Below are 27,937 nucleotides of genomic sequence, written 5' to 3' on the forward strand. Positions count from 1 at the left end.
TTAGGTTCTATAATCGAAACTCTGTATCAACTCCAGCTCTGAGATCCCAGCTCGCTGAAAGCTGGTTTCTGGGGTTTTGTTTAGCTTCTATTTTTGTTACAATGTTTCTTAAACTGCAGGCTCAGAGGCCGGCAAGGCAGGCGGGGAACGTTGCAGTCCTCCGTCACTGAAGCAAGCAAGCCTCATGTTCAGTTTAAGCTGCCTGGCTGCTGGCCGCCATCTTGGCTGGCAGTTAATTTGCATATCGCCCTGATTAGCCAATGGGAAGGGTAGCGGTTGTACGCCAATTACCATGTTTCTCTTTTATTAGATAGGATTATAAAGGACCACACGGTACTTTCCATAAAATTAGTGTGATTACAACCAGCTAAGTTCATACTATACTCCCCCCCGCCCCCAGTTCAATGCAATTTTGGGGACATTTTATTCCTGCAGACTGAAAGGTCAGAGAAAACAGGAGGTTAGAAAGAAATTAAAATGGTATTAAATGTATTAAAGAACAAAAGTAATATCTAGAAGGCACTTTGCTGTTAACACAAACTCTCCTTCTTGGTGGCAGAGATCTGCCTGCATCCGTCACTCCTCTCCTGAGCCAGTTTCTCCGGGAAGAAGTACTGCTGTGCTATCACAGGCCTTGAGGGCCGCGGAGCAGCACTCAGACTCACCGTCAGGTTTACAGGGGACAATTCGCCCTCCAGACGCAGCTCCATGAACTGTGACAGGACCCAGCCGGGTAACCGTCACCACGATGAGGACACAGAAGCCCCATCCCCTCAAGCTCCAAGGACTGTTCAGGCAGATTTCCCACCCACATTTGCAGTTATGCAAACGGCAGCTTTTTAGTTTCTCACTTACCTTGCAACGCAATGAAATTTACTGTACTGCATTTTACAAAAACCTACATCCTCCTATGGCTTTATTTTTATAAATCTCACAGAGTCTTTAAAAAACAACGATCAGAACCTCAATAAAGCCGGGGAAGAAAGGATCAGACTGCTCAGGACACTGCTTCCTGCTGAGTAGTGTCCTGTGCGCTGCCCACAGGCCGGGCCGGCGAGTGGCGGTAGGAAAGGACACACGGGCACCCTCAGCAGTGTCACAGGACAGCTTCCGCACAGCGGTTCTCCCAGTGCAGCCTGCAATAGGCCACACCAGGGTGTCAGGCTTTTCTGATCAGAATGGCGACACTAACAAAGCTGCTCTCCTCCGTATTACATAATCAAATGTGTCAACACTTGGAAGACTGCCCTCGCTCAAGGGCTCAATATGTTCTAAGTGACCTGTGCACGTTACAAAATCGCATGTGGATCAAAGGGCCATTCTGACTGCAAGACGGACCAGTGGATTTTATGGTAAGAGCACAAAAAATTCACCTCACGGCTTCAGTTCCATACTGTAACTAACCTTTCAGGACACTGCCATTAGTCAGTTTGTGACAGAACTAAAGAAGAATACCCACAATTCTCTGGAAAGGCTATTAAAACACTCCTCCGTTTCTAACCACAGGCTGGAGTTTCCTTATGTCTTCCAAGCAAAACAATGTAATTGCGACAGACTGCGGGCCGTCTTCCCCAAGCCGGGTATGAAAGAGACTCGCAAGCATGTAAAGCAATGCCACTCTTTCTACTTGTTTTGAGAATATTTTCATAAAAATGTTATTTATGTTAACATAGAATAGGTCTATTATTATTAAAAATAAATTTAATAAGTATTTTTTCCTCTCTCAGGTCTGACGTCTAACAGGGTGCACTGAGCAGGTAGAACTCGTACAGAAAACAGCACTTTGGGTCCCCACTTTAGGAGTGTGAAGGGGTCCTGAGACCAGACAGTCTGAGCTACTGCTGGAGAGGACCCATCAGAAGTCAGTCTTGGGTCGGAGGGACAGAGCCACTCCGCTAGTAGTTGCTGAAGTCCTACCCCGCGCTCGGCGTGAAGGCTACAAATAAGAAAATGGAAGGGCCATGCCACCTCGGAGGGCAATGTGCAGGGGGAAGGCAGGCTGGCGGTGGGAGCTCGGTCTGCAGCTGAGCTCTGCCAGGAGTTAGCTTGTGGTCCCACCCTGCTGACTGTGGCTCTTGGAGTGGTTTCCTCCACTGACTGGGTGAGAACACAGCTCAGGGGACTCGTGGAGGATTAAATAAAGAAACGTGAGGGTGGGGCTGGACCTGGTCATCTCACAGCGGCAGGGCCGGGCGAGGGGTGAGCTGTGCGCCACTGGAAGCGCTGGCCTCTGTCCAGCTGATCAGGGAGGGCGTCACCTCGTTCCTACAAACCCTCAAGGAACTAGGAACAACGGTGGCTTCTTTTCTTAGTAGAAGAGACAAGAGAATGAAAAAGTGGATGGTCCAGTACAAATAAAGGCCATGGCTCTTTTATCACGAAGTAGAGGCTCATGAAACATTAGAAAAGTCCTTGAAAGAAAATGTTCCTAACAATTGAGATAACAGGATGATGATGGAGAACACATGCTGACTAACTAAAAATGCAATGATGAACACCATTTCCCCAAACACCAGGCCAGCGGTGCTTCTGAACATAATTTTACCTGGTCTAGGTCCAGAGAGGAATAGACAATTCTCCCTCTGTCGTCTCCAGAGAACAGTTTCATCCCATTGGGGCTCCACGCCAGGGCTGTGATGCTGTTTTTGTGAATCCCAGCGACATCAAATCTCCGGAGCTAGGAAGAAACAGTCACCGTCACACAAGAGACAGGAAGGATCAGCACGGGGGTGGAGCTTTGGGGACAAGGTGGACGGAACCATCCCATTTATGGGGGAGCTGGGTCCCATTTGCCTATGTGTAGGGAGCGGCTATAGGGTCAAGCCTCAGACTGACCTGTGGCAGGACCACAAACAAGGCCCAGCTTGGAGGGCACAGCCCTCCTAGGTACCTAATGGGTGTGGGAGGTGCAGCAAGTGCTGCTAAAACAAGGTGAAACTCACAAGAGCATTGTAAACATGTTGACCACTTCTCTTGTTTTGCTTTGTGTGCTCTGACTATAAAATAAAGCTTCAGCTTGAAGGCTGGGTCTCTCTGTGTCAGAGATCCACCTACTCCAGCTGTATTCTCTTTGTGTTTTCTGATCCTTCACGGCCCCCCGCTCAGGTTCACCCATGGCCGTGCTGGTGTGGCACATATGGCGCCCAAACAGGCACCTGAGTTTGGGGGAACTGCAGTTGTCAGGTGCAAGGACGCTCCCGTGAGGCAGGTGCAGAAAGCAAAAGTAGGGTAGGGAGCGAGGTTTGGTAGCAGCTAGGTGTAAAACATGGGAAATTGAGGATCTCAGGAAAGGGACCTCTAAAACAATGCCCAATGAAGCAATTTTAAATTTCTTAAATTAAGACTGTCCAAATCTGAGGACTACAAAGACAGAGCAGATCCTGAACCGTAGCTGCCCTGAACGCGGCATCTGGCACCCCAATAGGAATCTGGAGGAGAAGAGTCGCCTAAGCAAAAAATGAAGTGAAAAAGGAAAAGTGGAAATTCACTGGAAAGGTGGGAAGTTGACCGGAAAGATGGGGAAATTCACCGCACACAAAGCCTGTGCCAGCTTCGGAGTTGCGACCGTAAGTGAACAAGGAACGTTTAGATTTCAGCCAGGTTATAATGGGGCAGAATTCGAGTAAAAGGCAAAAACATCATTGTAAATTGTTAGCTTGCATGCTCAAGGATAAAGGAATTAAGGTGTCAAAAGGTCCTCTCTTAAATCAGGCTCAAGGAAAATGAGTGCCCTGGTCATCTTTAACCAGGTGGGCTCTTGTTTGCCTGCATTATGCCCACTTCGTATTGGGATCAACAGTCTGTCACACCCAAGGCCCCGGACCCTCTGGCTCTGGTGGGGTTGGCTCCCCAGCTGGAGAAAATGGGCTAACAGTCCTTTCACAAAGCGCTCTGATGCTCGTCTGACAATCACCACCTGACGCCTCGGGATGGGCAGGTTTTAGCTAAAACAACTCTAGATGCCAGTCAGTGCTGTGGAGAGCAGGATAGGGTGAGATCTGTGAACAGGCTGAGGTCTAAGCTGCATTCTGGTTTAAGTCCCAGGCCATGTGAAACATCGGAAAGATCCATGGAAAGAGCTCCGATTTATTAAGTCTTGTCTATGTGTTATGCGTGCTTGTCTATTGATTATTGTTTTATCTGTCTTTTTTATTTGGTTTAATTTGTCTATTGTTAGTCTATTAAGCATGCCTTTATCTTCACAGAAAACAAACAGTAGGTGGCCAGGCCATTACTAAATTTCTCCAGAGCAAACGGGATGTGGGGGTGGGGAGAGAGAATATGAGCGATACGTGTGGCCCATAACACAGGACAGGTTCTAGGAAAATTCTCTAGATGAGTGGTTCTCAACCTTCCTAATGCCGCGACCCTTTAATACAGCTCCTCATGTTGTGGTGACCCCCAACCATAAAATTATTTTTGTTGCTACTTCATAACTGTAATTTTGCTACTGTTATGAATCGTCATGTAAATATCTGATATGCAGGATGTATTTTCATTGTTACAAATTGAACATAATTAAAGCATAGTGATTAATCACAAAAACAATATGTAATTATATGTGTGTTTTCCAATGGTCTTAGGCGACCCCTGGGAAAGGGTCGTTTGACCCCCAAAGGGGTTGAGACCCACAGGTTGAGAACCGCTGCTCTAGACAAAGGGAGGTAACTAAAAAAGGCCCCCCCATTAATTACTAGGTCTTTGGTGATCCTGTAAAATGGACGCCCACTCTCGGGAGTGTTATTAAAAGTCTCGTTTTCGTCATGTTTTTATTTCCCAGTCCGTCATTTGAAATTTGGATGAGACATTTCTCACAATTTAGGGATGCGTCTGGGATTTCTATATCCATGAAGAGAAAAAGGCTAGCTTAAGACAAGGCGCACCCCGCCCGATTTTGGTGGCCTCTTGGCCGAAGCCCCATCTCCACAGATGCTATAGAATAGGCCCCAGACTGTTTTTCTTTAAAAGATGACAAAGGTGACACAAAGGAAATACACAGGCTGGGTTTGGGCCATAATAATGGGTAATTCTTGAATAATAATGGACCTCATTCCAAGTTTGCCTCACAGGTCCCAGGGGCACTCCTGTTTTTATAAAGGAAAATAAAATAATACTTTAACATTAAAGCCACTCAAAGTCAGTAAGTCATCTCTGTTACAGAATTGGCCAAAGAAAATGCCTTGGGTAATAATAATTAGCTTTAAAATCTCAAAGTTGTTAAGGCAAAATATACATAACTAAAATGAAAGGTATATGGTAAATGTTTTTTAAGTAGTAATTATATATTACTAAACATAGTTTTCAAAGTCTCTGGTAACTTAAAACTTCGGAGTTTGCTGAATTATTATTTCTAATAATTGTTAGAAATTATTAGAGGATATTAATTAGTTAAGACCTTATCTAAAAATCTCTAATTTCGTGGCGCGCATGTAACAGCAGTTTGCAACTATCTAAAAAACATAAATGCCAATCGTTTTGGGGCCATCTGGTAAATCCTATCTTACCTAAACCAAGGACATTTAAAAGTAAGTAATTTGCATTTTGCCTCCTTAAACAAAGCTTATGTCTATATACTCAAAAAGACTGATAGCAGAAATCCAATTAGTGTCATTTACTGTCCACACCCAAGGACAAATGAAGTTAGAAGATAAACCTTATTTCAGACTGATTTAAATTGGCAAATTGAAATAAGTGAATATTCAGGGGAAATTAGTTGTCACCTACTAAAATATAAGTTACTACAGTTTTTATATTACACCCCTATTGTTATACCAAAAAATACTAGGCAGGAACCTATTCCTAGAGCATTAACCTATCATGCAATGAATTCAGACCGAGTCATCCAGACCAGTCATACTTCTGTGCAAAGAATTGAATTAGAAGCTATCAAGGCTGCACTGCAGGATATCCAAGAGCCTCTTAATATTATTTCTGATTCTGCCTATGCTGCTGGCCTGGTAAACAGAATTGAGACTGCTCGATTAAAATGACTCAGTGACACAAGCTGTCATTTCCAACAATTCTGTAAAAAATAGAAAATTCAACACATTACAGGACTACCATACAATTCCCAAGGACAGGCAATTACAGAACGCCAACATCAGTGGCTAAAATCCCAACTTGAAAAACAAAAAGGGGGAACAGTGGTGAAATCTCCTGTAAGTAAATGACACCAAACCTTAGTAACTTTGAATTTTTCCACTTGTAAATGCTGATGGCAAGACACCTATGGAATTACACTGTTGTCAGAATAAACCAAAGGAAAATGGTTTGGTTAAATGGAAAGATCCTGAGTCTGGTTTATGGAAGGGTCCCGACTCCTTGTTAACCTTTGGTCGAGGATATGCTGGTGTATTTCCAGAAAACTCCTCCAAGCCCGGGTGGATTCCTGCCAGAAACATGAATCCGCAGAGAAGGACTGAACAAATGAATTAGGACCTTGCACCTGGAGCCTCAACCTGTATCTGTGGCTGCAGACAATTGACTACTCCAGCCACAGATAGGAGTAGCCCCAAGCAGCACACTGAAGGAATGGAAGGAGAATGAGACAGAGGAGATGGAAAAGCGGCACCGTCTCCTGGAGATGGCGGCTGGAGGAGGTGCAGGGTGCCCAGAGAAGCTTCTTGTCCCTCCATTCAAAAGACTGAGAACTGCGATGTGGAGACGCAAGGCACCGAGGTGTCAACATGGGGTCAGCTGAAGAAGTTAATGACTGAAGTCCAGCAGATAGTAGAAAAGCAAGAAGTGGAAGCTACTCGCTCAACCATGTTTCTGGCTATGCTAGCATTGGTGAGCTGCCAGTCATCTGTAAAGCCTTGCACAGCCAAGTCCGAGGACTCTGAGTAGATAACTTTCATTTTATAGCTGAAAATGTTAACATGTCTGTAGTTTGGTTTTTGCATTGGCATTGTTTTGTTATTGTTTCAATAGCCAGAGTTTTGTTCTTGATATTCAAGTTTTACTTTTATGGATATTATAGTAGGTTAAAAACAAAAAAATGGGGAGATGTAGGGAGCGGCTATTGGGCCAAGCCTCGGACTGACCTGTGGCAGGGCCACAAACAAGGCCCAGCTTGGAGGGCAGAGCCCTCCTAGCATAATTCAGCTTAACCTTATAGTCCTCCCTAATTTCTTCCTAAGGAGCTAATGGGCTGTGGGAGGTGCAGCAAGTGCTGCCAAAACAAGGTGAAACTCATAAGAGCATTGTAATCATGTTGACCACTTCTCTTGTTTTGCTTTGTGTGCTCTGACTATAAGATAAAGCTTTGGCTTGCAGGCTGGGTCTGTGTCGGAGATCCACCTAGCCCCAGCTGTATTCTCTTTGTCTGTCTTTTCTGATCCTTCACCGCCCCCCTCAGGTTCACCCATGGCCGTGCTGGCATGGCACACCTATGTACCTTCAACACCCAGAGAACAGCCAGAGATTACCCAGCGGAATTTAAATCACCACATGTGCTTTTTGCCAAGTGTCCTACCAGAACAAAAATGCTACCTGGTGACCAAGAACACAGTGTGAGCTTTCCTGGCCATTGCTGTCTAGGCAGATGAGGGTTTTCACTTAAAACCCTGGGGATTTGCCATGATGGTCAGAGATGCTGAACCCTGTTGGCTCACCTGCTTGTTCCTCCCGGGCAGCAACGACACCAGCTGGAAGACGGCAACCCTCCCGGAGGCTGTGCCTGCGGCCACCAGGTCATCGAAGCAGCTCAGCAGCTTCACCACCGTGATGGCTTCTGTTTTCCCCTGAAAGAGGAAATGTGCAAACACCTGTCAGCAGGCGGCTTCCGGAGAACATCCTGGCGGAGAGGACCCTGCAAAGGCAGCAGCTCTCTACCCCTGGGAAAGTGCACACGGTGCAGGGAGATGACGGAATCTGCTAAACCCTCCTTCCCATTTCAGGTTTGTAATTGTTGAAATGACAACATGAAAAACTGCATTTCTGATGAAGGAAATGCTGATCACCCAAGTGTAACATACTGAGAGGTCTCCACCCAGACAGGGGTCAGGAGTCAGGACGAGAAGAGCCGCCCAGGCCGAGCTCTGCTTTCTCCTCTGCGTGGCCCCATCTCTCACACTGTGGGGGACCAGTCTCTCACACTGTGGGGGCCCAGTCGGCGAGACAGCACCTCCGCAAGAGCTTTGGAAATGACTTCTGGTGCATTCTGGTCCTTAGATCAGTAATCAGCAAGTGACACTGATTCAGGCTGACCACCATGGTTACTACGCAGCATGTGTCCGGCACTGCGCCGACCAGGCTTCCAGTCCACGTAAGTGATCATCTTTATCCTGAGACCATTCATTCAGAAAGTGACACCCGTTTTGACCTTGCTGCCATGGCGAGATCCCCAGTGCACCACTGTGACCCCACTGTGGTGATTTAGGTGGTGGTCAGCTGGTCAAACGGTACTGAGCCGGGTGCTATGGTAACATAAGCTAAAGCAGGTCGTGGTCACCCTTAAAGCTTTGCTGTGGCAACATGCACTGCCGCCCGCAGGCAGTGGGGAAGCTAATGACTAAGCTCAGCTCACGTTCCTCTGGCCCTTCAGGGCTTTCAGGGGTCCTGGGCTATAAATACCTTCGTGGCACAGGGTGCGGGTTTTGGTTGGAAACTGAAGGAAAGAAAGGAGGAGCCCTCGCAAAGTCCCGATTTTGCCAATGTATCAGTCAGAGGGGATTTGGAGTGGGGTGCAGAGGGGGAGGGCCAGTCAGGAAGACCAGTGGAGAGCCTTTGGGGTCCTTAGGCTGCAGGTAGTATATGCCACCCCGAGAAGTGCAAACTGAATGGGCAGAGGCAGTGCCCTTGGTGAAGACAGGAGACCCTCCACACCCGCTGAGTGACAGCAGCAGCAGTGAGAATCGCACGGGCCTCTCGTGGGCTGAGCGTGCCCCAGCAGGTGAAGCACATGCAGTGTTGCCGCCTGCAGTCCTCAAACTACCACGTGGGTAGGTGCTGTCCTCACTGCCCGGAGGGTCAAGGGCTTGTCGAAGGCCCTGTGGCCTTGGGGTGCCTCCCGGAGGCCCTGCTCGCCTCGCTGCCTGGGCATTCTCTGCAAGCGAGTCCACAGGCCCGGCAGCCAAGGCCAGGAGGCTCGTGGAAGGAAGCGAGGGAAGGACCTGACCACCTGGAATGCGGGTGAATTGACTGAGGTTCCATTAGCAGAATCCGTTGGTGCTGCTTCGAGGGGAGAAAGTGACAGGACGAGCCCCAATGTTTTAGACATTATGGTTATTTTTTCCATCTTCCTAGTAATTCACTGTAATTTACAAAACTACCAATCAATAATGGTTTGGAAATTAAAAACAGAAAATTGGTTTGAGAGGCACTTAGAGAATATAATTCATGTACTAAAAATATGAAGTAGATCCATATTTATAGATATGTTACATGAAAAAAAAGCAAATAACAGAACAATATAAAGATTTGATTCAATGTGTTTTTTATAAAAACACCAGTCATAAATGTAACAGATTTTTTAAATTCTTTATTTTGGTTGTTAGTTCAGTTTGTTCATTGAATTCCACAAATGAGTGAAATCATAAGGTACTTGTCTTTCTCTGACTGGCTAATTCACTGAGCATCACGCTCTCCAGGGCCGTCACTGCTGTGCAAAGGAGAATATTCCTTCCTTTTCACAGCTGAGTAGTGTTCCATGTGGAAACGTATCACAGCCGTGTTCTCCACTCACCCACTGCTGAGCACTGGGCTGCTTTCATAGACATGACAGTCTCGATGTGGTAGCAGGATGCTGGAAAGGGGCTATTTTCCCTGGGAGTTTGTGATTATAAAAAGTGCCACCAGCCCTGGCCAGTGTGGTTCAGTTGGTTGGAGTGTCGTCCTGTACACCAAGAGGTTGCAGGTTCACTTCCAGGTTGGGGCGGGTATGAGAGGCAACTGATGAATGTTTCTCTTCCTCTCCCTCTCTCTTCCTCTCCCTCTCTTTAAAATAAAAATAAGAAAGAAAGCCACCACATCAGGAATCAAAATCATTTACTGGAAATCTTACCATGTCTTAGCATAAATTTACAACAGTGTGTAATTTTTCCAAACGGTTTCAAAATAAAACTCGTCACACCTTTGGGCTGGAAGCCTGAATATCTGTGTGTGGCGCTCAGATACCTGCTCTAGTAAACCAATGTGCTAAGTCTAAGTTAATATTATTTAATACAATCTTCTATATATATAAAAGGTTAATATGCAAAGTGTCTCCTCAGAGTTCGATTGCTTCCTATGACGTGTGCTGACCACCAGGGGCGGCGCAGAACATGGCGGGCGACCAGCAGCAGTGGCAGGTGCTGAGGGAGCAAGGGAAGGAGGAGGCGGGGAGGCGGGAGGCAGGGAACCTGATTGGCCCTGATCACCAGCCAGGCCGAGGGACCCTACCTGTGCATGAATTTTGTGCACCGGGCCTCTAGACATTAATAAGTGTTACAGTTCTTGACTCAATAACCAAAACATCCCAAGAATCAGATTATCCACATTTAACTACACTTCACATAGAAACAAAATATGAGGCTTCAACTTCTGATCGTATCATCTAGCTATTCCAAAAAACATTTCTCTCTAAATATCTAGAAATGCTGAGTAAGATACATAAAAACATCCTTCTAAATGCATAGCTGATCTCTAAAAAGTAAAAACATTTACAGGAGCCAAAATCAAAGAGAATATTGCCAAACCAGGCCGGAAGCCAGGCCTGAAGCTGCAGGCTTCCCTGGACTACCTGGCTGGCACCAGAACCTCGGGCTTCAGGTCAGATGAGGTAGAGACTGGAACCCATAACCCCTGCCAAAGCCGGAACCCCTGTGAATCCAGCCCTCAGAGGAAGGGTGGACGAGGGGAACGGACTTGCTGGCAAAGGAGGCTGACAATGAACTCAGCTTTATCTCAGGCACTGATGACAGTGAGTAAAGAATCTTCCCTAAGAATCTGCAGTCACGAGCCTGCCCCACTCGGCATCAGACTTTGAATTTTTCATTCTTTCCGCTAAAAATAAACTCCGTGCCAGGCAATTTAACTGAAGCGCTTGCAGGTGAGGAGCACACGGAGGTGCCTGGCAGAGTGAATGTAAACCCCCGCCGCGTCCCCAGGTCCCTCAGCATCTCGATGTGAGGATCAGCCATGTACTTAGGAATGGCCACAGGGAAACAGGCCCACGAAGAAGAGTCAACTCCGGGAACATCCACCCCAAAGCACCTGTCAGAGGGGAGCTTTGTTCCCAGGCATGAGGTCGGCCCGCCTAGGTCCCGGCAGCACTGTCGCTGGCCGTGGTCTCAGAACGCGCATGTGGCGGACTGAGTGCCCACTGACGACGCCCCCACAGCAGGTCATTACCATGCGACACACAAAGTCAAAAGACACTGACGAACACTCTATTTTATTTGAAGAGATCGAATATTTGAGGGTTACTTTTCATGACTGAAGCAGGATGCACAAACCCTTGCAGGGTATCCAAACACTAGGGCTAAAATCCACTATTAGTATCTCTTTCGGAAGTATTTGTTTCACAAAACCAATCTTTCATGTTAACACATTATTTAAAAATGGGAATTTCACTACACTAACTTCATTAAACTCCAAGCGAGTCTGGTCTCTCACACCAGGCTACAATGAGAGGTGGGCCTCACCCGCATCACAGAGCTGCTGGTTCCGGTGAGATGGACAGTGAAGGGGTCAGCAGGAAGTGCTCACTATCGGCTTTGCTATGCTTGTGCAGGGACACCAACAGCCGGGCTGCTCGCAGGGGCCTAACGGCCTGGGCAAAGGAGCAAGACCCACCAGCCGCGCCCAGCGTGTCGGCACCGACACCCGTGCAGGTGGTCTGGGAAGGATGTGGTCCACTCCACAGAGGCAGAACAGGGGAGGGCAAGCACGGTGCTGCCCGTAGGATGCCTCGTGCATGGGACTGCCCTCGCTTTCATTTGAAAATGAGGAAATACGATCACATGAAAAGACAATTTACAACATAACCATACACAGCAGCGTGAAGGGTTATCATAGAACAAGCACCGCAATCCCATCTCGCTTGGGAAGGGGAACATCCAGAACAACTCCGAAGCCCTCTGTGCCCCTCCCTGACTCACAACACCACTCCCGAGACTGGGTGAACCCGGCCTCCATGTCCTCACACACGGAGGTGTGGCCCCCAGCCTCCCTGCCTCAATGCCCAATCTCCTTAGTGTCCTGGTGTTGATCAGCCCAGGGAGGCTGCCTCTCCATCACCAAATGCACAAGAAGTGCAAGTTCAAGCCAAATTACATTTTGCAGTGAATGAAGTGGCGAACAAACCAGAATGCTCTGTGGGCACGAGCCATACATTCCTCCTCTACGCCGATGTACATGCGCAGCAAGTTTTAGTCCAAAAGCTGCCTGACAAGCATGGAGCCATTTCTGATGAAACCACTGAAGTGTTAGAGCCAGCACGCCCAGGGGGCCACGGCTCCCAAAGGGCCCCGCCCTCAGCCGCGGGAACCGGCCTATGCTGCAGCAGGCCGCCCACTTCCTGTCACAGCCTCTTTGCTTTCGGGAAGGGGACAGCTAGTCTTATCCTGGCCTGGGCGCTGCGCTTCCAGCTCGGTCAGGGGCCTGCCCCTCTCAGACCTCATCCACTGTGTCGCCAGCTCCTGTTTCCCTCTTTTGCAACTTCCTCGGGGCACTTGTTGCCTCATTGTGACAACTTAACTTCCTCAAATAAAAGCCAATAATCAAAAAATTTAACAAGTAATTCGACAGGAGCTGGGAATGGCTTCCCGGACAAACACGTCACCATTAGGACAGCTGGCACCCCACTTAGGCTCTGGGCAGGCAGCTTTCCCTCCATGCATAAGACAAAACTGCAGGGGGACAGACGTGCAGGGGGACAGGAGTGCAGGGGGGACAGGAGTGCAGGGGGACAGACGTGCAGGGGGACAGGAGTGCAGGGGGGACAGACGTGCAGGGGGGACAGACGTGCAGGGGGACAGCAGTGCAGGGGGGATAGGAGTGCAGGGGGGATAGGAGTGCAGGGGGGCAGCAGTGCAGGGGGGCAGCAGTGCAGGGGGACAGCAGTGCAGGGGACAGCAGTGCAGGGGGGACAGGAGTGCAGGGGGGACAGGAGTGCAGGGGGACAGCAGTGCAGGGGACAGCAGTGCAGGGGGGACAGGAGTGCAGGGGGGACAGGAGTGCAGGGGGGCAGCAGTGCAGGGGGACAGCAGTGCAGGGGACAGCAGTGCAGGGGGGACAGGAGTGCAGGGGGGACAGGAGTGCAGGGGGACAGCAGTGCAGGGGGGGACAGGAGTGCAGGGGGGACAGGAGTGCAGGGGGGACAGCAGTGCAGGGGACAGGAGTGCAGGGGGACAGCAGTGCAGGGGACAGGAGTGCAGGGGGGACAGCAGTGCAGGGGACAGGAGTGCAGGGGGACAGGAGTGCAGGGGGGACAGGAGTGCAGGGGGGACAGGAGTGCAGGGGGGACAGCAGTGCAGGGGGACAGCAGTGCAGGGGACAGGAGTGCAGGGCGACAGGAGTGCAGGGGGACAGCAGTGCCGGGGGACAGGAGTGCAGGGGGGACAGCAGTGCAGGGGGGACAGGAGTGCAGGGGGGACAGCAGTGCAGGGGGGACAGCAGTGCAGGGGGGACAGCAGTGCAGGGGACAGGAGTGCAGGGGGACAGCAGTGCAGGGACAGGAGTGCAGGGGGACAGCAGTGCAGGGGGACAGCAGTGCCGGGGGACAGGAGTGCAGGGGGGACAGCAGTGCAGGGGGGACAGCAGTGCAGGGGGGACAGCAGTGCAGGGGGGACAGGAGTGCAGGGGGGACAGCAGTGCAGGGGGACAGCAGTGCAGGGGACAGGAGTGCAGGGGGACAGCAGTGCAGGGGACAGGAGTGCAGGGGGGACAGGAGTGCAGGGGGACAGCAGTGCAGGGGACAGGAGTGCAGGGGGGGACAGGAGTGCAGGGGGACAGCAGTGCCGGGGGACAGGAGTGCAGGGGGGGACAGGAGTGCAGGTGGGACAGAGCGAGCGGAGGAAAGGACCCCTGGCACGTCCAATGACCAAAGGACCTGAATATTCTGAAATATTTAAGAAGACTCAAATAAGATACGAATTCATTATATTTATAAGAATTGTTTTACTGGTTTCCTTCTTTTACTAACAAGAACCACAGTTTAAAGTGTGAATACTTAGCCTGGCTGGCATGGCTCAGTGGTTGAGCATCCACCTATGAACCAGGAGGTCAGGGTTCGATTCCCAGTCAGGGCACAGGCCTGGGTTGCGGGCTCGATCCTCAGTGTGGCACATGCAGGAGGCAGCAGATCTAGGATTCTCTCTCATTATTGATGTTTCTATTCCTCTCTCCCTCTCCCTTCCTGAAATAAATAAAAATATCTATACACTAGTATATAAAAGCCTAAGCGACTGGATGGCCAGTAGCTATGATGTGCACTGACCACCAGGGGGCATATGCTCAACGCAGGAGTGGAAACCACAGGCATGGAAACATGGAACAGACTGATGAATCTCAGAGGGAAGGGGGGAGGGGGGAAGAGATTAGTCAAAGATCTTATATGCATACTAGAGGCCTGGTGCACAGCCTGGCCTGAGGGGATCAGGCCGAAATTGGCTGACATCCCCTGAGGGGTCATGGATTGTGAGAGGGCACAGGCCAGGCGAGGGACCCGACTGATGCATGGTATTAAAACAAATAAAACGAAAAACAGTGTGAATACTTATACAATGTTTAATGACCTAAAGCAGTGGTCGCCAACCAGTGGTCCGTGAGGTCCTAAAGTTTGGCGACCACTGACCTAAAGGGAAACAAAGGACCTGCTTTTCTGGACTAAAGCCCTTCACTTCACTCAGAGCTCAGTTCTGACTCATTAGACTCCCAGCTGGGTTCTGATCCAGTTAGACTCCCAGCTCGGTTCTGACTCTCCTGTGAGCCTCCCAGCTCCATGTGGCAGGTACCTGGCCTGTTTTGCGCTCTCCTGCACCCCCAGGACCTCTGATGTGCCTGGCACAGTGAGTGCTGGACACATGCTTACTGATGTATGCACAGGACAGCAGGTGTGGCAAAGGGGCAAAAATGAGGACCAGCATGGCTGTGGATGGGCAAAGAGTTATGAAGGCAAAGCCACGAAATCTCAACAACCTGCTGAGTGCTAACAACGGAGATCATACATTTAATTCCAAAACAGAAAATCAGAAACTCAGGGCACGTTACCTTTCTGATCTATTCCTATGTATGTCACAGTATGTTTAACAAGTTTATAACACTTTTGTACTTATTATTAGCTCTCACAATATTTCTCCGTGCTTCTGGCACTCACTAGCAAGAATTTCTTGTGTCGCCATCTGCTCTCTCTAACTTGTGTAGAGAAAGAAAAGGTTTCCAAAAAGGATTATTCTTGAAAACACATGCCAGCCTCTGCTTATCACGTAAAAGGTCTGCTTTCTTCTTTAGGAACATACTTCATTTGAAAAAATGCTCTTTCAGCCCAGCCAGTGTGGCTCTGAGGTTGAGCATCGTCCCATGAATCAAGAGGTCACCGGTTCAGTTCCCGGTCAGGGCACATGCTCGGGTCGCAGGCTTCATCCCCAGTAGGTGGAGTGCAGGAGGCAGCTGATTGATGTTTCTCTCACATCGATGTATCTATCTCTCTCTCCCTTCCTCTCTCTGAAATAAAAAAAAATATGTTTTTAAAAATATATTTAAAAAAAATATTAATATAAACTCTAGAGCCAGTCTGCCCAAGTTCAGACAATATTGCCACCATTCACTAACTCCTGACCTTGGGCAAGTCCCTTAACCTCCGTGTCTCAGTGTCTCCCTGGTAAAATGGGGATCAAAATAACACCCACCTCATCGAATTTTTCTGAGCATGTGATGAGTTAATACATATATGTAAAGGTTAAGTGATGCCTGGCATATAGTAAGTGCTACATGCATGCTAACCATTTTTGTTAGTTCAAACTGAGTATAGCCCTAGCTGGTTTGGCTCAGTGAATAGAGCAGGCATCCTCAAACTACGGCCCGCGGGCCACATGCGGCCCTCCGAAAACATTTATCCGGCCCGCCGGGTGTTTTTGCCGCCGCTGCCTGTCCTGCTTAGCAGCCAACTCGTCCCGTGCCCGCAGTGCGCATGTGTGGAATGTCTGAGGGACAGTGAACTGGCCCCGTTTAAAAAGTTTGAGGACCTCTGGAATAGAGCGTCGGCCTGTGGACTAAAGGGTCCCGGGTTCAATTCTGGTGAAGGGCATAGGCCTGGGTTGCAGACTCGATCCCCATTAGGGGGTGTGCAGGAGGAAGCTGATCAATGATTTTCTCTCGTTATTGATGTTTCTATCTCTCTTGCCCTCTCCCTTCCTCTCTGAAATCAATAAAAATATATTTTAAAAAAATCCCTCCTTCCAAAGTTTCCTGCTAAGTATTAAACACTAAAATATTCTCTTTTAAAATGATGCTAGATTTTTCTGGAGGAAGGAGAGAAAAAAACAATGTTTTAATCTATAGCCCACCTCAACTAAAGATGACCTCAAAGTACTGTCGGGGTGAGAACCTAAGGCCAGATGCAGTAAATGGGCAGCAACCTGCCCCACGCTGGAACTCGCAGACAGCAGGCAGCAGCCGGGCTCAGGCGCGTGCAGAGCACAGCGGACTCACCTCCAAGTTGTACTTCTTCATCCGGCTGAGGCGCCGGCAGTACAGGTAGAGCATGCCGGTGCTGCTGCCCACGGCAATGTAGTCCCCGCTGGTGTCCAGGGCTGTCAGGTAGACCGCCACAGAGCGGAAGCCCTTCTGGATCTTCGTGGGAATGGCGTTGAGGAGATAATACAAAGGGCAGAACTCCCTGAACGTAACAGGCTCCGATGGGGACGCCATGGCCACGGTTCCCACGGCTGATCTTCAGGGAGGGAAAGGAGTGTTGGCTTGGCATCTAGGAACACCTGGGGGCTAGAGAACAACGAGAAGTCACATTGGGTAGTGAGAACAGGAGCTTTCAGGCAGGTAGGAACCACCTGGAGCTGCACTAAACAGAGAAAGCATCCAGCTGTCATTCGGACCACTTGTTGTTGTTGTTTGGAGCATTTTAATTCAAAATGCACTTCATTATGTACTGGCCCCTGTAATTTGCATTGTGATAAATACTGTGGAAGGGGTGGAAAGAATATTAAAAACAGTTTTTATTCCCAAGTAGCTTATGATCTAGCCAGGGAGCCAAAGAAACTGAAAATATGCAACTCCACACAGGCTCAGGTGTGCATCCGGGGGTCCTGATGAGAAGAGGGAGAGGGGTGCGGTCAGAATGGGACAGGCTTTGCGGAAAACATCCTGAACGCTGATGTCTGCCAGGAGGATGGAAGGTGGAAGCAGCAGGGACGACTCTGCACTGGAACAGCGGACCAGCCCCACGCAGCAGGCCGGCGGGAAGCCTGCAGGGCCTCTCACCCGTTCCTCCCTGAGGCCCACACCTCTTAGCACTTTGGATTCAAAGCTTCCTTAGATGCCCAGTCCTTACACAGCGCATTACAACTGACAAAGTGACCCGTTTAATCCTCACCCTCCCCTACAGGCCAGGTGCTGGCATCTTCCCCAACTTTATTTTTTATGTATTTTTTTAATTGATTTCAGAGAGGAAAGGAGAGAGAGACAGAAACATCAATGATGAGGGTGAATCATCGTTCAGCTGCCACCTGCAGGCCTCACACTGGGGATGGAGCCCACAACCCGGCATGTGCCCTGACCGGGAATCCAACTGGGACCTCCTGGTTCATAGGTCAACGCTCACCACTGAGCCACACTGGTGGGGCCGAACCCAATTTTAGAGGAAGGTACAGAAGGCCAGAGGCTCAGGACCAAGGGCTGGGACCCGAATCTAGGGCTGCCCTCCAAGTCCTTCCCTTCCCCAGGTCACAGGCACAGCTCTGACGGACCGGCAGCTACAGGTGGGCGCTGCGCACCTGACCAGGCAGGGGGGGCGCCTAGCCCTTGGGCCCACGGAGACCTCAGGCCCTCGCCCAGGCGCCCGGGGTGCTGGGTCGCAGCCTGTTCCATCGGTGGGTCCCCGGTGGGTCCCTCCGTCTGCGGAGCTGACCTGACGGACTGACCGCCAACCTTCTCCAGTGACACTCGCCAGGGGCCCTGCCGGCCCGCCTTCTCCCGGGATGCGCTCCCGGTCACTCAGCCGCTGCTCCTGCTGCTCAACCCCCGGTCTCTGCGGGAACGTCCCCTCCCGGCCCCCCGGGCCCCTCAAGCGGCTCCTGGGCGACAGAGTCCGCCCCGTGCAGCTCGCCCCCCAGCAGCCCGGGCGGTACCCCCTGCCGCCTGCAGAGCCCGAGGCGGCGGAACAAAGCCCGCAACCTGGCGAGAAAGCGGGCCGAGCCGTCCTTCGGCACCGGCACACCGGCCGCCGGCGCCGGGCCAGCGCCTCGCCTCCCAGACCCGTCCCCCCTCCACCGGCGCAGCAGGAACGGGCCGCCGGTTCCCGGGATGAACTGGGCTCCGCGCGGGGACGTCGCCGCCCGCGGACCTGCCCACCGCTCACCCGCACGGCCCGTCCTGCTCGGCCTGAGCCCGGGACAGAGGCGTCGCTGTGCGCACCCCCGGGACGTGCCGGGGCTGCGGCCCACGAGGGTCCATCCCGAGCCCGGGCGGGGGCGGCGGGGCGGAGCCGGGGAACCGGAGCCGGGCGGGGGGCGGGCGACAGCTGCTGCCAGGCGGCGCTCCGTGTGCGGACACTCAGCCTCGGCGGCCGCACGGTCGCCACGGGAGCGGGAGAGCGAGGCGACCCCGAGACGCGGGGAGGCGGGGGGGGGGTGCGAGGGGCGCGGGGCGCGTCGCAGGACTCACCTCCCGCGGCGGCCCCTCGGACACTCGGACTCTCCGCGCCGCCGGCGGAAGGGGCGGGTGGAGGCCGGGCCGCGGGGGCTGCCGGGAGCCCGTTCCCCCCACCGAGGGACAGCCGGCTCCTCTGGGGCTAGAGCGGCGACGGGAGGAAGTGACGTAACTTCCGGTGGCGTGGGCGGGGCCCCGGCCTCCTTCCTGGGATATCAGCGGGCCCCCATGGAAGGTGCGTGAAACCGGCCGCCGTCCGGGGCGGGTGGGAGGCGGGAGCCGCGCGTGGGACGGGTTCCGGGCATGGCACCAGCCCCGGCCCGCGTGGGCTCCGCATCGGCCTGGGGGCCGTCGGCCTGGCCGAGCCCCGGTTTCCCCTGCGTGGGGCGGGACAGTGTCTGCGAGAGGCGCAGGTCCCGACGCTCCCATTGCAATCGTCCTTCCAAGTGAGCGTCGCGGAGCCGGTGCCCCGACCTCCCCTGTCCGTGCGGGCTGTCCCCGCGCTTGCACCGAAAGCTGCCATTCGCGAGCGTGGTGCTCTGACTACGGGCCCCCCGCAGATGCGTACACACACTGTCAGCCGGTCTAGTCACCAGAATGCTTTCCTGAGTCCCGTGAGCCTCTCTAGCAACTGAACTACCCAAGGGAGGGGTCTTGGGAGCTCCCATCCATAGCAGGTAGGTCGGAAGCACAGGCAACAGCCAACCTGGGCTTGCTGTTGGCATGGGAAGTGGAAGGTTGGGGGAAGGGACAGGCTTGTAGGACTGAGCCCTGAACCTGCGGGATCCGAGGCCCGCTTCGGTGAGTGTCAGAATTGAGGTTACTGCTCGGTGGTGATGGAAAGCCGCATTGGAGAGGTCCTCGGGATAACACTGCGCTGGATACCTGCCAGGCCAGGCCCTCACAGCGTGACATACGTTATCTAATCTTTACATCCACTCTCTGAAGTAGCTGTATGGCATCCCCGTTTTACAGATGAGAACATTGAGGCCCCTAGAGGTTAACTAAGGTGCCCAAGATTGCACAGCTGGCAAGGGCAGAGTTGGGATTCTAACCAGTCAGTATGGTCTTCAGCATCTAGACTCCAAACTGTACCGCTGTGTGTGCTGGACTCCTTAAGGGGCCTCCCACAGAATGTGGACTTTATCCTGTGGACCAGAACCCTTTGAAGGGTTCTAAGTAGGGAGGGAGGGAGGGCACGGAGGTCTGGAAGAGAGCTGGCTTTTGCCGGTCTGAGGGTTGCTTCCCGCAGGCGCTGGAATGCGGGTGAGTCTTGGAGCATGGGCAGCACTGGCCCAGGAAAGGACAGAACTTTCCAGCAGAAAGGACTGCCTGTGCAAAGGGCTGCAGGTGACTCCACTTTCCAGGCGCTGCCAGGAGCTCATTTTAGCTGTAGATTAAGGGGCGTGGGTGAGGGTTGCGGTGGAGAGGAAGCCAGGTCCTGAAGGACTTGGGACTGCCTCCTGCGTCCTCAGCACTGAGGTGGCCACTGCATCTCTAGGGCCAGCCTGGCCAGTGTCTGGAGAAGCACGAAGCTCTGATCAAATGTGAGGCAGCAGTGCCTGAGGCAGGTGATGGGAGCCCTGGCTGGGGCCTGGAGGGCTTGGGCAGGAAGTCACACTCTGCCTTATCCCCAGCCTTTGAAAATGGTCCAAGTGCCCTGGCTCGGTTGGAGCATCATCCCACACCCCAAAAGGTGGTGGGTTCAAATCTCGGTCGGGGCACCTACCCAGGTTTCAGGTTTGATCCCCAGTCGGGGTATGTGCGGGAGGCAACCAATCGATGTTTTTCTGTTGCCCTTTTCCTCTCTCTAAAAAAAATCAATTAAAAAATAAGAATAAAGACATTCATTGAAAGTGGTCAAAGTGCTTAAGGCAAAACTTTGTGGAGCCATTAAGTTGGGAAAGGATCCAGCCATCTCCGGAGAGTCTTAAAATGTAAAAACAACTGTTTTTTCTTGTTCTGGGACCTTCCCCAGTCATCCATTCTTCTGTTTCCACGCTGTCTGTCCAGAAGATGTCGCGTGTCAGGTCGGCTTACAGTTGAGATTTATGAGGACATTTGCCCTCCAACTACGATCAAGGATTTCACAATAACTGTGTTTCTTTTACTTCCTGTCAGCAAAGACCCTGGGAAGTGCAACATCCCGGAAACCTGTCTTATCCGTTAGTGCGAGAAAAATTAAGGACAATGCAGCCGATTGGCATAATTTAATCATGAAGTGGGAAACCCTCAATGATGCAGGCTTTGCGACTGCAAACAACATTGCCAACATGAAAATCAGTTTACTGTAAGTACTGCCCGTGCTCCGAGCTCCGCAGCCTTACTGCTTGGGCACACGTTTTCAGGGAGGTCTCTATGGACAGGGATAAATTAAATTGTATTGAGTCAGAAAGTGGTAAAGCAGGATATGCAGGTGTGAACTATATGTGCACGTAAGTACAGATGACACTGCGTGCTGACCGTTGCACCTGTGCGTGGGAGTATCGGAATGGGTTGGTAGGGCACAGGCTCAGCCAGGACGTTGGTCTCTTCTAGGAAGAATGAGTATTGGGGGGGGGGGGGGAGGTAAAGGGGACTTTGTCTTCATGAGGTTGCATTTTATCTCGTGCTATTGTGATTTATAAGAAAACCATACTGGGTCTTCCTCCCTATTCCTGATACACAGCTCCGAAAATCCTTATAATTTCCTAGTTGCTAAGAGCAATGGGAGAATGTTTTGTTATAATGTTTGGTATTTTGTCCTCGAATAGTCCCCGTTCCTGAACTAGCTTCAGAGCGATAAGAGTGTCCGCTCATTCGGAACAAGCCCCTTCCCACCACATCTGAGTTTATGTAACTTTTGGTGACTTTTGGAAAGCCCCCAAGGAAGGGGGTGGTTGCCAAGGGAACCAACCAGGCCATTAGAGGGTTGCACTTTCAGCACCACCCCTTTAGCATCACCCCTCCGGGAGGTGAGGGGCTGGAAGTTGAATTAATCACCAGCGGCCAGTGGTCCAGTCCGTCCTGCCTGCATCATGCAGCCTCCATAACACCCCAAGAGCTTTAGAACTTCCGTGTTGTAAACAGGGTTACCTTGATGTGTGGGAAGGGTGTCCCAAACCCCAAGGGACAGGAGCTCCCGTTTGGGGCCCCTCTGGACCTTGCCCCATGCGCCCCTTCATCTGGCTGTTCTTTAATACCCTTTGTCATAAGCCTGGAATCTATTGAGTAACCTGTTTTCCCGAGTCCCGTGAGTGACTCTAGCAAATGACTTGAACTGGAGGACAGGGTTGTGGGATCCCTTGATTTATAGCCTGTCAGTCAGAAGTACAGGGAACAACTTGGACCCCTGGGAGGGTCACTCGTGGGGACTGAGCCCTTCACCTGTGGGATCTGTTGCTGTCTCCAGGTTAGATTATATATATAGATGGTGTCACCAAAAAATGTATACACACACTTTAAACAATTATAAAGGCAGTGTTCTTCATTCTCAAAATTAAGCTACCAGCTGTTCAGTGGGTATGCACTTTTGGGGACAGCCTGTATATATGTTTTCTTAACCTCCTCAAAGTCCTAATTACATACGTTTGTTCTCCAGCTCACCTGTGTCTACAGGCGCGTCTAGGCTTCCCTTGCTGGCCAGGCCGCTGGCGCCACCGGAGGCGCTTGGAGCCTCCACTGTGTTTTCCTGGAGCCGGCTCAGCCGGTCCCAGTGCTCCGCATTCTCCATTCTCTTTCATGTGGAATTTTCTCCTTCCGAGTTGCTTGTGACTCCCTAGGTCAGGGTCCTGCCCCGTGGGCCACAGGCTACACAGGCATCCCCAGCTTGTGAACTCATCTTCCTCACCAGCACCCCACCCTCCACCGAGGAGCCACAGGCTGAGTGTAATTGGCTTGTTCTCCTGGAAATTGAGTCACTGACAGATGTATTCATGGCATATGCCAATGAGTGAACACGTTGAACAACATGCAACACCTTTGCCGACCATCTGACATTACATGGATATCGAGTGCGCGCGAGTTTACCCTGACGTCTGAGGCGAGCTTAGCTTACGGACCGTGTTTTGTTGCCACTCTTCCATTTCGTCCAGGAGTAAAGACAAGATCGAGTTGGAGAGCCGCAGCCCAGCTTGCGATGAGAATGCAGAGCAGAGGCCGCGGGAATACAGCGCGGAGCTGGAGGCGCTGTGTGAGGAGCTGCGGGCCACCTTAGACGGCTTGGTAAGACCCGAGGCCCCGGGCGTGTCAGAGCTGCCTGGCTCTCAGGACACCGAGGGCGGTCTTCCCAGCTCACAAGTTGGATTTTCCCTCCTCGGCCTCCTCTGTTGGTCTCTTCCTCTGCCTGCCCTTTAAGTCTTGACGTCCCAAGATGCTGTCCTAGACCTTTGTTCTCTTGGTCCTACGTGCTGTCCGCTGCCAGGCCGCCCCCTCGCTGGGCTCCACGGTAAACATGCCAAGGCTTGGGGGCCCCCAGCGTCTCTGGTCACCTCTCAGCTCTGTCTGGAGGCAAATGATGGTAGCTGTGCTGCAGCGAAACCTTATTTATGGGCTCGGAAATTTCAATTTTATGTAATTCTCTTATCTCACATGTATTCCTCTCGATTTGTTTTCAACCATCTAAAAGGCCCATTCTTGCCCTAACCGGTTCGGCTCAGTGGATAGAGCGTCGGCCTGCGGACTGAAAGGTCCCAGATTCGATTCCGGTCAAGGGCATGTACCTTGGTTGCGGGCACATCCCCAGTAGGGGGTGTGCAGGAGGCAGCTGATAGATGTTTCTCTCTCATCGATGTTTCTAACTCTTATCCCTCTCTCTTCCTCTCTAAAAAATCAATAAAATATATTTTTTAAAAAATTTTTAAAAAAATAAGAGGCCCATTCTTAGCTGGCAGCTGGTACAGAAGTAGGCTCCATGGGCGGTGGCCGAGGGTCCTGGTTGGCACACAAGAACCGCTCGCAGGGGTTAATGGACTGATGTCCGAAGGTCAGTGTCCCCCATACTGGCCACCAAACGTGGACAAGACACGTCGCCTCTTTGCAGGGCACGGGGATAGGGGTTTGCACGTTTGAACTTGGATAACTATCACTCACCTGTTAACATAAAGTCTTTACTTCTCCTGATGGGAATGTTTTTTGGTGTGTTGGGGACTTAGCCTTTTCTTTCTTTTCTTTTTTAAAATATATTTTTATTGATATCAGAGAGGAAGAGAGAAACATCAATGATGAGAATCATTAATCAAGCTGCCTCCTGCACGCCCCCTACTGGGGAATGAGCCTGCAACACAAGCCTGTGTCCTTGACCAGAATCAAACCCAGGACCCTTCAGTTCACAGGTGGACACTCTATCCACTGAGCAACACGAGTGAGGGCCAGCCTTTTCTGTAGATTGAAATGCAGTACCGACTTCAGACGATGTGCGGGCTACTTGTCTCCTCTCAAGGATTAGGTTTTTGTAATTATCTCGTCCTTGGGACTCAGCCTTCCCTCTCGCCTGGAGCTGTACTGTTAGGAGACAGAGCAGGTATCCCCCCTCCACCCTCTTCTTCCTCCAAGAGGTTCCAGTAAACTCAGAGGCAGCTGATGAAAGAATCAGAAATGAAATCATTTACTGGCTCCCCCTCGCCTTCCACAGAAGCAGGAGCCTGCGTGGGGATTGGTTCCTGCCGGTCTTTGGAATCGGAGTGAAGGGGGGCTGGAAATAGGGTTGTTACTAAAGTGATCCAGATGAGTGGCGTCATAGCAGCCATCTGCCTCCGTTGCCTGGATTTGCTGTACACGGAGCCAACAGGGTGGAATTACTGGACTTTTGGTCTCAACAGATTTACATGTCTTAGCTTTGAAATCTTAAGGAGCTGTTGAATCTGAGACTGGAGTAGATTTCAAATCTTATTCTCATTCCAAATTAATATCGTTTCAGACCAAAATACAGGTGAAAATGGAAAAGCTGTCTTCAACTACCAAGGGAGTCTGTGAGCTGGAAAACTACCATTATGGGCAGGACAGCAGCCGGCCGCCCCTGTTTCACACGTGGCCCACCGCCCACTTCTGTGAGTCCTCTCTGCCTGGCTGTCGGTGCGTTTGGAGAGCCTTTGTGCCATTTGGACCTGGCGTGCCGAGATGCTGGCAGGCGTTCGGAGGAAGGAGCCCGGGGGTATCTTAAATAAATAGAGCATTTATTCTTGGCTTAATCATTAATCACCTAATCCAGTGGTCGGCAAACTGCGGCTCTCGAGCCACATGCGGCTCTTTGGCCCCTTGAGTGTGGCTCTTCCACAAAATACCACGTGCGGGCGCTCATGTACAGTGCGATTGAAACTTCGTGGCCCTTGCGTAGAAATCGATATTTTGTGGAAGAGCCACACTCAAGGGGCCAAAGAGCTGCATGTGGCTCATGAGCCACAGTTTGCCGACCACTGAAATCAAAGAATAATAAAAACACAATTAGAGACCCATGAAGCAGGTTGCCATTACTGGCCCTTTAAACCAGTGGGTAGAATGAAGAAGAAAAAAATTTTTAAGATGGTTCTTTTGCCTTTTGTTTGGTTTGAATAAGGATAATACTTCAGTGAACCTCATGGGAGATGACTGCTTGGGCAATGGAACCCTTTGCTTTCATAAGTCCTATGAAGTAAGGTTATTTTTAGCTTTATTAGTCAAGAGAAGGGCTAAGCTACTTTATATCGACTGAGATCTCACTTTTCAGTGAGAAGTGGGTAAAACCAGCTAACTGGTGTGTATTGCAGTGTTGTCAGTTTGAGGTTAACCTACCATTTTAGCCTTGCAGGTTCCCAGTAGTTGGGAGGTTAGAGTTAGTCTTTGTATCATGTACTTGCCGCGTCCTCCTGCTGAGGGCCGCAGCCAGGCGTGCACACCTGCCGGTCCTTGACCTCTTGACCTCTGCGCCGGAGCTGAATCTGGCGTTTAGCCAGCAGCTTCCTGCCCAGGTGCTTCCTTGCGTGGCTGCCATTAAGGGGAGACTCGCATTTCTTACAGACGAGGCTTCCCGCCGCCTCTCGGACATGTACGGGGCGGAGCTCCTCCTGAAGCGCACCATCGTGGATGGGCTGGCGCACACCGCGGACCACGACCTCTCTCTCACCTACCTGTCGCTGTGGCTGCACCAGCCCTACATACAGAGCAACAGCAGGCTGCTTCTTGAGAGCATGCTGCTCGAGACGGGGCACCGCACGCTGTGACTCCAGGCCTCCCGCTGCTCTCCAGGCCCGCCTGCTCCACTGGCCCCTGCAGCGCCCACGGTGGACTGCCTTGCATGTCATGCCCTGGGCTCTGGCCTGGCCACCTCCTTAGGGTCGTCCAGACTGGACCGGTTCACCAGCGCCCCACGGCCTCTGCAAATGCACTGTGTCTGCTGCATACTGTCTGCCGCACAGTGTCACCGGTCGACCCACGGTGAACCCAACACCCCTGAGGACCTCGGCACAAAATAAACGAGTTCAACGGAAGGATGGCGTGATCCTGTTTCTGTAAATCAGGTGTATTTTACACAGGTTGCATTTTGTAGAAAATCCCTAGTTGTAGTGTTTTTACTTTATATTTATCTGTATTGTTTGAGTTTTTGAGTTTTGTAATTACAGCTAATGTTCAAAATAATATAGAGTTTGCCCAGCTGGCAGGGCTCAATGGTTGAGCATCAACCCATGAACCAGGAGGTCAAAGTTTGATTCCTGGTCAGGGCACATGCCCAGGTTGCCAGCTCAATCCCTAGTGGGGATATGCAGGAGGCAGCTAATCAGTTATTCTCTCTCATCATTGATGTTTCTCTCTCTCCCTCTCCCTTGCTCTCTGAAATCTGTAAAAATATATTGCCCTGGCCTGCTTGGCTCAATGGATAGAGTGTTGGCCCACGGACTGAAGGGTCCTGAGTTTGATTCTGGTCAAGGGCATGCATCTGGGTTGCAGGCTCAATCCCTGGCCCTGGTTGGGGCATGTGCAGGAGTCAACCAATCGATATGTCTCTCTCACATCTATGTTACTTTGTCTCTCCCCATCCCTTCCACTCTCTAGAAACCAGTGGAAAAATATCCTCGGGTGAGGATTAACAAAAAGTAATATTTTAAAAAATACCATAGAGACCAAGATGGTGGCATAGGTAAACACCTGAACTTGCTGCCTTGCACAACTACGTCAAAACTACAATTAAAAGGCAAAACAGATATCATCCAGAACCACGGGAAGGCTGGCTGAGGGGAAGTTCAACAACTAGAGGGAAAGAAAAATGCATCTAGACAGGTAGGAGGTGCAGAGGTGCAGAAGAGCAGAGGTCCGGAGGCGAGTGAAACGGGCTGGCAACTCGGTACGCCGTGGTCTTTTTCAAGCGGGAGATACAAACTCCTGACTACTCTTAACTCCAGTTCCAGGCAAGACTCTGGGGACCAAGACTCATAAGGGGAGAAACTGGACTGTCTGGCATCCGGCCGGAACGTGAGGGCGGCTTTCTCTCAGAGGTGCTTGCAGCATACATTGTTCCTGCACGGTGCCGAGGGACATAGAGACCCAAGGACCTATTGGGGCAGGGCTGATGGCAACCATTGCTGTTTGCACCACCCTGTGATTCCCTGAGACCCCACCCCACCAATTTACAATCCCACCCAAGCTCGGAGCAGAGGCTTTTGCATGTGAATGGCCTGGCCTTTTGCAATCTAAAATCTAACAAACTGCAGCTGGGTCAAAGAACCCCAGAGCTCCAAAAGAAGGCCCAAGGCTTGTCAGCAGCTTGCATTGCTTCACAGCTGGGCCTCATCTGGGCACCTCCAAACCCCAAACAAAGAGGAGGAATCTGCAGATCTCTCTGTAGCTCCTGCTGGGTGGCCTCAGGCAGTGGCTGACTTTGCACCTCCTTGGAGATCCAAGAGCCAGTGTACCCAGTGGTCAGAGTGAGACCACACCAGATTACAGCTGTTCACATCCATAATAGACACACTTAAGGGGCAGACTCGGTGAGCCCCAAAGCCCCACTGAAGCAAGTCCTGTCCCATAAGGGTGTCTCTCCAGCACAGCAGTTCTCCCATTGTATACACAGCTGGTCCTCACAGCCAATTGGCCTGGTGGTCAATTTCTCCCAGTGATACCAACAGCATTCAAGACTTAACTACAACAAGACTGTGAACACAGCCCACAAAGGGGTGCACCAAGA

The 27,937-nt window shown here is 51.2% G+C and overlaps 2 protein-coding genes across 5 annotated transcripts in view; one reads left to right on the forward strand and one right to left on the reverse strand.

Moving 5' to 3' along the window:
- Nucleotides 1–18,934, reverse strand: part of TECPR2 (tectonin beta-propeller repeat containing 2) — a 65,724-nt gene extending 46,790 nt beyond the window's left edge. For 2 of the 3 annotated variants that reach the window (XM_059685830.1, XM_059685812.1), the window contains exons 1-4: nt 18,820–18,934; nt 16,633–16,923; nt 7,614–7,742; nt 2,546–2,677 (exon numbers count right to left, since the gene is read on the reverse strand). In XM_059685830.1, coding sequence (XP_059541813.1) covers nt 2,546–2,677; nt 7,614–7,742; nt 16,633–16,851 — 480 coding nt within the window. In that variant the 5' untranslated portion in view covers nt 16,852–16,923; nt 18,820–18,934. Of the gene's footprint in view, nt 1–2,545; nt 2,678–7,613; nt 7,743–16,632; nt 16,924–18,514; nt 18,609–18,819 lie in introns of those variants that run through there. The other variant, XM_059685821.1, reaches the window with a different exon arrangement.
- Nucleotides 18,935–18,941: 7 nt separating this feature from the next.
- CINP (cyclin dependent kinase 2 interacting protein) lies at nt 18,942–26,246 on the forward strand. Of its 2 annotated transcripts, none has more exons than XM_059685870.1 (5): nt 18,942–19,043; nt 20,931–21,094; nt 22,878–23,007; nt 24,701–24,830; nt 25,777–26,246. In XM_059685870.1, the coding sequence occupies exons 2-5, from the start codon at nt 21,021–21,023 to the stop codon at nt 25,977–25,979; spliced, it is 537 nt and encodes a 178-aa protein (XP_059541853.1). In that variant the 5' UTR covers nt 18,942–19,043; nt 20,931–21,020; the 3' UTR covers nt 25,980–26,246. The 2 variants fall into 2 exon arrangements, with proteins under 2 accessions (XP_059541853.1, XP_059541852.1); XM_059685869.1 differs by having other exon boundaries at nt 18,977–19,039; nt 20,926–21,094.
- Nucleotides 26,247–27,937: the final 1,691 nt, after the last annotated feature.

This window comes from Myotis daubentonii, chromosome 1 (genome assembly GCF_963259705.1).
Source record: "Myotis daubentonii chromosome 1, mMyoDau2.1, whole genome shotgun sequence".
In the NCBI taxonomy this organism is placed as follows: Eukaryota; Metazoa; Chordata; class Mammalia; order Chiroptera; family Vespertilionidae; genus Myotis; species Myotis daubentonii.

Bases quoted from the DNA above. Each gene is read 5' to 3' on its own strand.
- CINP (XM_059685869.1), top strand. The intron at 21,095-22,877 runs GTAAGTACTGCC...CATTTCGTCCAG, and splicing joins AACATGAAAATCAGTTTACT to GAGTAAAGACAAGATCGAGT. The intron at 24,831-25,776 runs GTGAGTCCTCTC...CATTTCTTACAG, and splicing joins GTGGCCCACCGCCCACTTCT to ACGAGGCTTCCCGCCGCCTC.